The sequence below is a fragment of the Megalops cyprinoides genome, chromosome 3, assembly GCF_013368585.1.
Source record: "Megalops cyprinoides isolate fMegCyp1 chromosome 3, fMegCyp1.pri, whole genome shotgun sequence".
Taxonomy (NCBI): Eukaryota; Metazoa; Chordata; class Actinopteri; order Elopiformes; family Megalopidae; genus Megalops; species Megalops cyprinoides.
In genome coordinates this window covers 47345103-47358768 of record NC_050585.1, presented here as the reverse complement: position 1 = coordinate 47358768, position 13666 = coordinate 47345103, and the positions used below count along the sequence as shown (strand labels likewise).

Here is a 13666-nt window from a genome sequence, read left to right as displayed (position 1 = left end):
GTCTTTGATCTGGCCCTGAGGGTGGAGGCAAGTCAGGGTTGTGCCTTCACGCTGGATGTAGAAGAAGCCTGCTGCCCGGAGCAGCTCATAATCTGCTGCTGAAACACACAGGCAGGCAGGATGAGGACACAGCCCAGACTTTTTTTTTTTTCTTTTCCTGCCCCTTAGATTATTCAAACATCTTGAATATATTTGCGTATGTGCATATCAAAATATTGGAATGCATCTAAGCAATACTGAATGTACAATATTGATTTTTTTTTTTTTTGTGTGTGTGTGGACCTTTTGATTCTACATCGAGACGTTTCCAAATGGAAACATGAGTACAGACACACCACCGAGCAGAGCTGTACATCTTGGTCTCTAAGCGCAGGAGCTTTTCCAGGATTGCTGGTCCCATAGGGGGGAACTGAGTTTGACCGAATTCTGAGCATCAATCAGAGAAAGCCTTTTGGCTGGCATAGCCCAGCACGCAGAATGAGTCTGAGGAATTGCCTTTCCCTCACGCCAAACAGGACGACTAAAATCATTTTGGGAAAACAGAATCGCATCCTGGACGCAAAAAAGACAAGCGCCGAGCTTCAGCTGAGTTTTAATGAGGAGAAAACAAAGAGAGCGAATACTCTGTAAGCCAGGGCTAACGAATGTCATCTGAATCCTTTGAATGCTCGGGTCATTTTTTTATTGTTTTGTTTTTGTTTTGATTCGCCGTGTTTTGTTTTGTCCTCCAAATGTGTTTGCAGGACACAAAAAAATTCATGGCACAAACAACTTTAATTACCACCACAGATGGCCTTTTGCTGAATACACACACACACACACACACACAAAACACTTGTGGACTGAGGTGTAGAAGCCCTCTTTTTCAGAACTCATTAAACCCAAGAATGGAATCACCTTGTCTTACATCCCACAAGCACCGACATTAACCGGTAGGGAAAACACTCGCAAAACTGCACAACTGCACAACTCAGTGATCTTCCAAAAACCGCCACGTGGGAGGCTCCTCAACGCTTGAGGTCTCCATAAGCAAGGAACGCCACATCGGTAGTATTTTCGCCCACCCTGGGGGACCTTGCGTTGTTTGAGGTCTCCATAGGCAAGGAACGCCACATCGGTAGTATTTTCACCCGCCCCGGGGGACCTTGCGTTGTTTGCCGTGCCTCCAGCAAATGGCCTGTGTTTAATGTGAGTCAAACGTAATTAGATTCCGGCTTTGATTGAACTCCAAGCGTGCATGACGTAGAAAGATTGTTTCCCATTAGCAACGCGCTTGGGCCGGCAGAGCCGGCTGCTGCCACGCCACGGTGAAACGGTTCACGCCGCCACTTTCATCAGTGCCATTTTTCATCATCGGTCTCTTCATTTCAGTGCTGCAGTCACCCCCCCCCCCCCCCCCCCCCCCACCGCCCGCCCCCATCTTATCAGACGCAGATTTCCGTGTCATTTCTGCTCTCCTCAGAGATAAGCTAAAGTAAAACCGTGGGATGCAAACACACACACAGCATATGTACTGTAGCGTGCCACATCTGTGTCTCTAGAGGCTCCGGAGCAAGCGGACCCCAGACACACACTTATACAGTTGCTGGGGAAAAAAAAAACCTGTGCCAGTCTGCTTTTGTCCTTGTGCTTCTCTGTCCAATCCCCATCAGGTGTGTTCTCATTTCCCCACAGACGTGACCAGAAAAACCCATAAGAGCCAAAAGCCATAAGGAATAAAGGTGCTATTGTTTGCAAATGTATGCTTTGTGCTCCAGTATGGATATTAGGGTCTCCACTAATTGTAGAACCTTAAACCCTGGTGTTTTGTTTTTGGGTTTAATTACTATTCGTTTCCTGTACACTATTAGTGCCCGCCTATTCCCTAGGCTTCTTCACTATCCTTTAAGAATTTAGTTCCTCTCTTTTAAGTCATTCATCTGTGTTAATTATAGCATACGGACTGTGCTAATTATGAAGTCGGAAACCCGGCAGAACCACCAAAGCGCTTTCGAGTAAGAAAAAAAGTTTGAAAAACATACATATGTATTTGGGACTGAGCAAAACCTTGGCTCATTTAATAGCTTGAGAAAAAAGAGGCCCATTTTGTCCTATCTACACTGTTTGCAACTGAAAAACACTCTCAAGACATTCTCACATACAGTCACTGACTAGCTCTACAGTCTCCAATGACACTGAAGCACCATGCTTTGCGCAGAGAGTCTTTCCCATTCACCTCAAGCAGCCCCCATTCATCTATTCAAACCTAATCTGGCCACAAAATAAAAGCAGAAAAAAACTCACATACCGTCTAAGGCCAGGTTACACCAGTCTGGTCTGAAGACAGTAAATACGCAAGGAGAAGAAATTCATACCTCTTCTGATGAAAGCGAGTAAATTAGCACTGATTCAGTGCGGGATTTAATTTAATGATCCAAAGAACTAGAGCCAATTCTCAGAGGGCCAGGCTAGAAATCCAGTACTAAGCCTGCTGGTTCTTCTCCAGGGGGTGAGGGTGATTGATTCCTCATCACCACGCTTCAGAGAGAAAACATCAACACATGAACACACACAGAGACATACACACACACAAACATACACACATACACTTAAATGGGCCAAGATGCACATGGGGTTCTTTAAGTATTTGGGCTTTTCCAAAGTGTCTCTTTTCATCAAGTCATGGGGTTCCACCAATGAGAGAGAGCTGGCCTGCCCCGGCAGACAGCATGAATGAAGGGAAGTGTCTCACCCTAAGGCCAATGAGGTTGGGAGAAAATGGGTCTTGCACTGTGATAGGCCACCTGACTTGTTAGCAGTAGAACATTCCATTCAAAAAAGTGACCCTCCTCAGAACAAGGGCTCTGGACCAAAACATTTAAAGACATGGGTCAGGGTGAGGAGAAACTTGCTTTTCATGGCAATCACATAAAACTTCCACAGTCAGAAAAGTATGTGAACAAAGCAGTGGCAGTGTACATATTTGTGAATATGCTGCAATCAATCACATGGAGGTTTTGCAATGTCAGATATTTAAGCAAGATTCAAGGGTGTTGGATATCAGTTCAAAAGCTTTTTAAATATAATCATAAAATAATGTATTAAGTATTATCATTTGGAGTATTTCAAGAGAGATGGGGTATAATAGGGCATATGGATTACAGGTACTGTTTTTGCAAGATCCACATTATTGCAGACCTATATAATAAATCCAGCAGTTCTATAGAATCTCTTCCCTCATACAGGAACTGAAACTGTTTAAATCAAAGATGGCTGCGGTGGCAAATTAATTATAGATTTCCCATGGCACTGATATGTTCTACTGGAAATGGAATAGAGGTCTCTATGGCATTATACATTTAATTAAAGAGAATACATCATCATTCTACCTTCTAATTAAGTCTGGCAGGATATTCTTTTCATTTAAATGTTTGTTCAGCACAATTTTAAAAATGTCTATTCAACTTGATAATCAGAGAAACAATTTTTCCCCCTGTAAATTTTCCACAGATACCCTTGGATAGAATTCGACTTCTGGTATGGGCTGAAGTCATCCTGGAAAAACTTCAACTAAATTGTGTGACACTTTTTTGCTAATGAAAGTGGACACTTAATGTAAAAGATTTAGGGAGGTTACAGCACATCAAGCTCTGAACACCCTGCTTTGAATTTCACAGCCTAACTAACCTCGAGAGACTAACTCTTCTAAGCATTAACCCACCTTCTGCATCAACAACCCCACTCTAAGCGCAGATTGGCCTGCTACACTACAACTCTTAAAGTAGCTGAGCTACACAGACCTGTGACATTAGTCTAACGGGAGGACAGAGATGTCAATAAAACAAAAGCAGTATTGACTAAAGGGGTCAAGGTAAGTGTAAGTGGTCTTAGAATAAAGTGCCTTTTGAATTGTGTTGAGCAAATTTGACTGTGCTAAGCACCTTTAGGTGATCCACACAAGAGGCTTGTTCAGAAAATGTGTTTCCCTTTGTTTCAAGTGATAAGGATTCTGAATTTTCTGCCTCTAAGACTTACAAAGAGTGCATGGCAGGTACTTTAAAAGGTACAATAAAAAGTGCATAGTTACTACTATTACTCACAATCACGTGGAGAAACACCAGGTAAACCCCAGGGGGTGGTAAGCATTTAGTCAACACGTGTGTAATAATGGGTAAGTGAATGTAGCAGTAAGCTTGAGCTATACATCATACATAAGCTAATGTTAATGCATCAGATTCCTAGGGAAATATTTATTGATTTGTTTAGAAATCTTTGTACAAGATAAATTCCTGTGTATGTAACATTTTGACACTTCACTTTAAGTGTTTTAAAAATATAAATTAAACAAACTCAAGCACAGCAAAATATGCTCTACACGCAGTTACCCATTAAATAGCAAGAACAAAGGGTTTTTTTAAGTGCAGTGAAATTTCTTATGGCTTTCAGGTAGGCTGCCAGACCATTGTTATCACTCTATGCCTAAAAGCCTTTTTTTCCCAGTTCATTAAGTACCCATGGGACTTTTATACAAACACTTTCAGTTTTTCTAAGAGAATAATCACTGTCATTCTGAATTAACAGCACTTTTCAATAGTTGGGCGCATTCATGTAGATACACTAACGAAGGAATTGGAACCAATATACTGATGCCTTTTCAAAGGTTTTAAGCACTTTAGCTGAGCATACTTTACAGTAATGGGTTCCACAGTGACAACCAAGGGAATATTTGTACAGGTTATTGTCATCAACAGTCATAAAAAATAATATGGCCATAGTCCAGAACAGACATGAATATTTGTGTAACCAATATCAACTTTTTCTCATTGTAACACCAGCCTCACAGTCTTACTGTAGATTTGTACAATATCCCTAGTATATGGAAATATATGTATATACATCAATATAAGTTACAGTGAAAAATAAGACCACTTATTATATATTACTTAAAAATGGCACACCGCTCACAAATCCAAATGGGATACAGTCATTTAATGATCTGTCATTTAAGGATCCCTCACCTACACACTGTGCATAAAAGTGACACCAATTATCCAACTTTTAACAAAGTATACAGTGGAGGCACTGACAACTGGGGCAGACACACAGAGACAGACACATTAAGATTCTCTGTGTAATCATACATATACTGTAACATATATTCAGGCATTACAATAACAAGTGTGTTTTTCAGATAATTCATCTTGGTTATTATCAGATTGTAAAAGAAAAATAAATGTATTCAGGTAGCTTAAAAGAAAAACAGTAAATGAAAGAGAACAAAATGAGAAAAGCAAAATTGAGAATTAAGAATACAGAGAATAGACCAAAGACTGAGAATGGAAAATCAAAAGAGTATGAGAACTTAGATGAAGTAATGGGGCTTAATGAATCACAGGGCAAACAAAATCTGCACGTGAAACACAAGAGTGAAAATGTTATGGGGAGTTAAATAAAAGTTACACATAAGGAATGTTAAACAGCTTAACTGATATTTACATTTATTCATTTAGCAGATGCTTTTATCCAAAGCAACTTACATAGGTTACAGTTCTTTATAATGTTATCCATTTATACAGCAGGATATTTACTGAGGCAATTGTGGGTTAAGTACCTTGCCCAAGGCTACAGCCAGTGTCCCAGCGGGGATCAAACCTGCAACCTTTCGGTTACAAGTCCTGCTCCTTAACCACTATGCTACACTGCCGCCCTCTATGATATCATGTTTTGTTTTGATTATCTTTGCTGTTGCTATCAGCATCAAATATCACTTCATCAACATACAAGGTCAGTATATACATAAAGTACAGAAGTATAGAATATACATATATTTATTACATAAATGCCTCCACAAACCTGTCTGTACATACTGTAAGTGGCTGGGTCCACTAAATCTTTACTAAGAATAAATTCTTGGACAAGGATTGGATTTACAGTTACATTTATTCATTTGGCAGACGGTTTTATCCGAAGCGACTTACAAGTGAGGTACAGTACAACTACTACAACACAAGCGAAAAACCATACAGAGTCAACGATATTAGAAGCACTGCATGACCAGGTTTCAATGGTTGGCCAGGAAAGGTACGAACTAGCAGGTAATACTAACGAGTAAAGATCTTTCAACAAAAAACATTAACAGAACATTAATATGTGCACTCCAGGTAGAGTGGGTCTATTGACCTTTTCTGTCACAAATTAGAATTCACCAAGCACCTCTGTTTCAATACTACCAGAGCACATTGGCTAATGTAATTGATAAAATTAAGTTTATCCGGCACGATGTTTATCTGTGCATCACTGCCTGGCATTCATCAACCATCTCTGGAGCCAGCGGCCATCAGCATGAACCACACCCAAAAAATATAATACTGAACAGACATCAGCATCAGCGGCCATCAGCACGAACCACACCCACAAAATATAATACTGAACAGACATCTTCACAATAAGGATGACCACTTAAAATAATTGCACAACATGGTCTTGTTTGAGCTCCTTCCTCATAATTCAGTGTGGAAGATGCATTTTAATATCCAAATGCTAATAAAGCAAAAAAAATATGTCATCAGAAAACAGGGTTTATGTGACATTTACGCCATGTATCATATTTTTCTGTCTGCCCCAAGGAATCGTTATTCAAGCATTCCAGTTCCTTCAGCATGGTTCAGATGACGGCCTGTTTAATATTTTTGCAGTGCGTTTTAATGGTATAAATCTGTTTTTAACAGAACTGTGTTATATTTGGAGATAGGTCCAGAATAAATAACAAGCATACATTTCAGCCTGACTAAATTTGTGCTGGGTGATGGTAAGTTCAGACATATTCTTCGTCTTTCTTGGTCTCTCATTCTCTCATAATTTTTCTAAAATCAAGAAGAATAATGGAAACAGCAGCCTCTCTCTCTCTCTCTCTCTCTATCTCTGTCTATCTGTCTCTCTCGTTCTCTCTCTCTCTTTCTTTCTCCACCTCTATCTGTCTCTCTCGTTCTCTCTTTCTTTCTCCACCTCTGTCTGTCTATCTGTCTCCCTCTCGTTCTCTCTCTCTCTCTCTCTCTCTCTCTCTCTCTCCACCTCTGTCTGTCTATCTCTCTCTCTCTCTCTCTCTCCACCTCTGTCTGTCTATCTGTCTCTCTCTCTCTCTTTCTACACCTCTGTCTGTCTATCTGTCTCTCTCTCGTTCTCTCTGCCTGCGGTCTGACCTGTCAATGTGTGACGTGCTGTCAGTCACACATTATCGTAAGTGTTTGGACAGCTTTCCCACTCTGGCTCAGAGGCACGACACATTTGGCAACAGTCTGTTTCAAGCCAACATCTCCATTTTTTTTTCCCCACAAAATGTGTGAGCTTAGTCTGCAGGGCTGAAGAACAAACTGCACACGTAGAACACCACTGCATAGATTATGATTTATACTGTGCATGCACTTCTTCATAGCATTCCATTGATCTCAGCAATCACATGCAATTTACATGTTGCCTTGGGTGGTGTCTCCCACCCAAGTGATCAATAGCCCCTGTTGAGATTAATAGTAATGCCATACTTTTTGAGGTATTATTCGTTCTCTGTGCAGAGTACACATTAACATTCTTGTTTCATGATTTCACAAAGTCCTGTGCACTAGACGCCTGCAAACATTAATGGAGTACAATACACAATACACATAATACACACTAAACCTCAGTTCAATCGACATCCATCTTATATTCAACTGACTTATAACAAAATGCAAACATCACTTATCTTGTTCACGAACACAGTTTGGCGATTTCACTGATCGCCAATTAATTAATGAACAAATGTTTGTAGTGTTTTGGTGGTGAAAAAAAAGTAACTGTGAGTCAAAGTTAAGGACGGTGTTGAGTGACATCATGGGTTAACGTGTATATACGTTTTCGACAAATTGCTTTGGTCTCGCTGATATTCAAACAGTTTAAAAGAGCTTCCACTTGACAAGGCTCCTATATGACACAGCTTTTAGACATGCATCCTCTTAACGGAAACTCCTTGAACTGTGCTTCTCTCACTGCGGTCCTTTAACGGCAAGTCATTCTGTGACAGTGTTCACTGTGGAAAACTGCAGCTGACTGCACATCTTTGTTGACAGCACCATTTCGCGGGCTACTTCATGGGTCAGGAACATTAGCTGCACTGCAGCTATACCAAGTGTAAAGAGAAGCGCATTACTTTGCATGTTCCCTTTACTTGGAAAGTAAAATACATATATACGGATTTTACTTGTTGGCTAAATGTTTCTGCAATCGATTTGATCCACTGATCTTTCAAGATGAGCTGGCGTATGATTGCTTGTCACCTCATTGGTCAGAGAACTGGTTGTGCACACTTTGATGGGGATGATTGAAACTGCTGAATGTCAGGCTTCGCAGCAATCAAGAAAGAAAAATCACAGAAAGGATGCAATTTGCCCCACTACTCAAGACAGCAACACCGTTGTGTGCCATGTGCATGTTAGAGGCACGCCGAAGACAACGCTTTCTCGCTCGCTAGAGGTTTTCGCGGCTAGCAATTCTAAACTGGCAAGACAGTGCGGCCAAACATAATCTGTCGATCAAAGGCCACATTACATTACATTTATTCATTTGGCAGACACTTCTATCCAAAGCGACTTTCAAGTGAGATACAGTACAACACAAGCGAAAAATCATACAGAGTCAACAATATTAGAAGCACTGCAAGTTCCAAAGGTTGGCTAGGCAAGGTACAAACTAGCAGGTAAAGATAAAGAGTGCATTAAACCATCAGAAAAATCAAAAAAAATCAAAAAATTATTTTATAGTTTAGTAGGAGATAGTTTTAGTCATGAGAAGTTCCCCTTACTGTTTCATCAGAAATGTGAGGTCACAATAATCAGAAAGTCAGCACTTCTTCCGCGGGCGAGACAACCACACAGGGACACCGCGTTAATTGACACGATGGAATAAGATGCCGTCAGCAACATCTCAGATGGATTCACCAGCAACAGAGCCAAGTTATTAATTATTAATTAAACAAAGGTTTTTGCGCAGACCACCCTGACGGACATCAGTGAGGGTGCTTCAGGCGTGAAAAATGATATGCAAATTGTTGTGAACAACAGACAAGCGGGAGCGAAGGTCCAAATGTGATGTTCTGAGCACAAGTGTCATTACAGAATGCTAGGCCCGGTGACAGACGTCAACCTAACTGCACAGTACCACGGTGATGAGGACTCTGTTTTCGCAAAACCTGCCATTTTTGATGCCGCGAGGCTGGGTAGCACGAGAACCGTAACAATGATGGAGCGTGATGATGTCATGATCTGGCAAGGTGCTGTGACTCGAGGTCTCCCAGATCCCGACCTTTCATTGATTAACTGTGTTTGGCACAAACGTCTCGCCAGGGGGAAAAAACTGCTAGCTGTGAACATTCCTGATGGCATTCAAAAAGTGCGCTGGCTGGCCTCCAACACAGCAATGGCACGATGGTGTGATTTGGTTCCTTTCTGTTTTGGTTCTTCACTTTCCCTAGCCTTGATATTCAGCTGGCAAAATAACCTCATCCCCTTTGCCCTGCTATGATAGGGAGATGGAGAGATGTTGTGTTTACGCAATAGTTCATGTTTATTGACCATATCATAGTCAGTCAAGAATGACTAATTGACCAAACCAATAAATCAAAAACATTTCTGTGCCCAAAACATGTACACTTAGCATTTCTGAAAAACAAGAAAGCGAAAGAGCGATATTTCACTTGATACTGTACGCCATAAATAAAACTGACTCTTAAAAACCAGTACAGCCACTTGTAGTAACGGCCTTCTGGAAAGAGTGCAAAGCTTTTTAACACTGATTTTCACCTTGAACTAGAGTTAGTTCTTATTATGATAAAGGGGGTAATTAAGAGCTGTATGGTGGAAGGGAGATGTAGCATTACCGTGAGAGCAAATTACAGCTGCAATGAGAATCCTTGTGAAATTTCCCTTAAGGAACTCCTTTCTTCCCTGAGCTTCTCCAAAAACAATGGTGCCGTAATTGTAATTTTTCAATTCACAGTTAACCTTTCCTCACCCCGCTTTATTTCTTTATTTTTTGTAGGATGACTAATCTGGCTGTTGCTTCCCCCCTGAGCGAGGACAGAGTGATAGATGGAGGGAACCCGGGGCTCACCAGCTGACAGGAACAAAAGATTTTACCCCGTTTTCTAATTTGTTAGTTTAGAGGACCTTTACGAAACTTCTGTTTCGTTTCCTGTTGTTGTTTTTCTTCCACCACCACACACACAAAAAAAATGCAATTTGGTAACTGTGAAAGGGACCAATTACTGAAAAAGAAAGATGGGTTTCCCATAGAAAAAGACTGGCTTCATGGAGTTAGCCAAATAAGCCACAGAGGGAATGAGCGTTTTGTACCTCTGATAATAAACCCAAAGACAGCTCTGCCCGGGAAGGGCTGAAATATAGCAGACACAAAGACAACAGAACAAAGCTTATATAGGACTCCTGAGCCACATCATGTCTGCTGCACATTCTCCACGGAGCTCAGAAAGGACTAATATCAATTAAAGACAAACCTCTTTAGATAGACAGCTCCTATAATTCAAGCATAAATCCTGGGGGGAAAAGGTGATAAGGCTTTTTCTTTTAACCTGATAAAGGCCTTCAAAAGTGTAGTTCTGGGCAAACAGGTGCTAGCTCTCTAGAAACTACGGGTCTCCTGAGTTCTTTTTTTTAAATTTTTTTTTTTTGACAATGGATACTGAGATGAGACCTGAGCTTCCGTCGAGCAGGGCAGCCCCCCAGACTACAAGTACCATCACCATCTCCTGCAAATAGGGTTGTGCACAACACCTGGGGCAGATTAAACTGGCCTCAATTTCACTACGCCGGGCCTGTCAGAAGGGAACCCAGGGGAGGGCGGGAGAAATGGGCGATGACAGCGCAGACGAGAGAACAAATGGGACACTACGGCGCGGTCCTCCAGAGATAAGTGCAGGAGAAGCTGCCTCGGACAGAGAGACAGCACCTCCACGCTCCTGCCCTCGCCGAGGCAACCCACATTTTAATGACTGTCCGCCAGCCCCCGCGCCCTCCCTCTCTTTCAACGATAAAACACGGCGTCTGAGGGAGAACTGCAGACAAGGTCACTGCCGGAGAAGAAGCTGCCCTTGTTTCTGTCTCAAAGCCAATTTTTTTGGGGGAGTATTCACTCAGTTTTTTTTTTTTTTTTCTTGCCAGGGATACTGTCTGTGTCATAAAACATTCGGACAGACCTAGACTATCAAGATGGTAAAAGGGAGGCACTGTTATCGTACCTTTCAAACAACTTTAAAATATGACTCCAATAAAAACCCAGCTGCAAGAAAGGCTTACAGAATGGGTGAATTATTATTATTATTATTATTATTATTATTATTAATAATAATAAATTAATCAATTATTTACATGATTATACACCAGACACCCTGATCCTGTGGTAATAGCACAGAAGATACAAATAGTACTACACACTGATAGTCATTGCAAGTTCCTCTGGATGTGGGGCGTCTGCCGCGGAAAGAAATAATGTAATGTTGTGTTCATTTGATCTGTTTACCGGGCATTAAAATCGTATTACATTTTATAATTAATAAATCATTTACAGCAGCTCACAAAATCCATTTAAATTTAAAGGATGATTACATTAATGTTATCTTAGCTAAGTAACTATTCATTTCTAATTCAAGTATCATTTGCGTTTCACATAGTACAACAAATTATGGTCTGTTTCCATTTCATTTTTCTAAAAATTAGGCTCTACACAGAACACACAGCACAGCTGCAGTGCTTTCAAGATTAATATTACATGCCAAGGCAAATTGTGTGTATGATTAAGCCACATACATTTCCCCCATATTTTGCTGCAGCGAGTGCATTTATTTCTGTAAGTGCACATTAATATAGTGCACTACATGCATACTTAATCAAGAGAATGAGAGGACAATACTGTATCTCTTTGAGCTTAAAGCAACCGAATCCTGAATTTGACACTAGACACTAGACACTACTAAAATATCCCCTAATAAGTATGCATTTCCAGAATCATGAGGAAAGTACTGACTTAATTCCATAGCTCATTCAACATATGTGAATAATGAAGACTCCAGGTTTAGAATGTTCCAAGTGATCTCTGTATGCTGCCGTGCCCCCTGGTTACTCTTGCTATGATGAGCAATCTTTGTAAGACAAACAATGGAAGGGAACAGGAGAAAGAGACAGCATAAAGACAGCTTCATCTGATTTCATCTACTAAATTTCTCTGTATGATTTCACGTTTTTTAAGAAGTCTTTTTTTTTTAAGAATGAAATGAGGTGGTAAATCAAAATTAAGATACAGCTAGGTAGCTGGATAGATCAATTTCACAAGGTGCATCTGATTACATCCAGCAAAAAACAAAGCTCAGAACCTACAGTGACAACAGTGAAGCGCTGATGTCCTGATAAGGAAAAAAACTGTCACACGGAAACCCCCCAAAAATCTCTAACCTTTTCCAGCAAACCTCCTCCTAATTCCTGGCAAAGGAACATGTCTTTTCCCAGATAAGGACACACCCACTGGAATAAGAAATTGTATGAAATTGAACAAAAAGGTTAAATTTAGCAACGGGAGTTTTCCACGAATCTCCGAGGCACGTCCGTGAACTCTCCAGCATCTGTTCGGAGAGCACAGAATGTCCACGCAGCAAGTAGGCCCAAGGGAGGGCTTTGAGAATCAGGCCTACTGTGGCTCCCAGCAGGGGGACTGACTCACCATGTCTGTGTCCGACACCGGCCCGAAACTGGTCACGTAGATGTTTGTCTTCACCTCCGTTACACTCTCTGGAGAGAGAAGGAAAGGGGAAAAAAAGGGTGATAAAGCACCACCCACATCCATTTGCGTTCCTGAAGCTCTCACACAGATGATAATTACCCTGAGAGTAAAGTGTAATTTAAACCTTTGTGGTGGGGGGGGGGGGGGGCACGTGATGAGACCAATCAAAGAAAACATTTGATATTCTATTTCGGAGAGGCCCCCCAAGAGCTGAGAGAGCCATAACCGCAAAATGTTGAAATTGATTAAAGGACGTTTCGAATAAAAGGAGACTTTCTGTTAATTGATCATTTATCTGTTAATTAAATCAATACCTGGGCATCAAAATCTAACCTATTGTAAATAATTAATAAAGAAAAAGAAAAATCCAATGTTGACTTTTGACTGGTCTCTTGCAGGAGAATAAGCACCTTTCACTATAGGTTTTACAATTAGTGACTCCTGGTTGTGATTAATCTTTGATTTAATCGATGCATGAATGTAAATGAGAGCATCTGTAAACGTGGGGAGAATGAAAGCACTTGATGTAGCATGGCAAGTGGCCGCCTGCCAGTCTTGCACTAGACTGACACTTAATAAGAGCCAGAGCTTAATTCTCCTGTACTGCCGTACTAGAGGCCACAGTGGAAGTAACACACCATTAATCAAGTACGTGCTCGCATTTTTTATGACAACAAAATGGGGGCAGTGTGTTTCCCTCTAGGTTCAGCAGACAAAAAAAAATCTTCATTTTGCAATGCCTTGGTCCTTTTTCAGTGTCTGCAGGGATCGATTACATCCCGTTTTTCTTAAAACTTTGGGTCTATAGAGAGTGCCAGTGTACCCTGCTTTGAAGTGTTACTACTAATAAACCTCAGCCTCATGAACA

The 13666-nt window shown here is 40.9% G+C and overlaps 1 protein-coding gene across 1 annotated transcript in view; it reads right to left on the bottom strand.

Moving 5' to 3' along the window:
• LOC118774297 (gamma-aminobutyric acid receptor subunit alpha-3-like) overlaps positions 1-13666 on the bottom strand; it is a 74553-nt gene that overhangs the window by 30718 nt on the left and 30169 nt on the right. The window contains exon 4 of the mRNA XM_036523541.1: positions 12739-12806. Within this exon, the coding sequence (XP_036379434.1) occupies positions 12739-12806 (68 nt within the window). The remainder of the gene's footprint in view (positions 1-12738; positions 12807-13666) is intronic.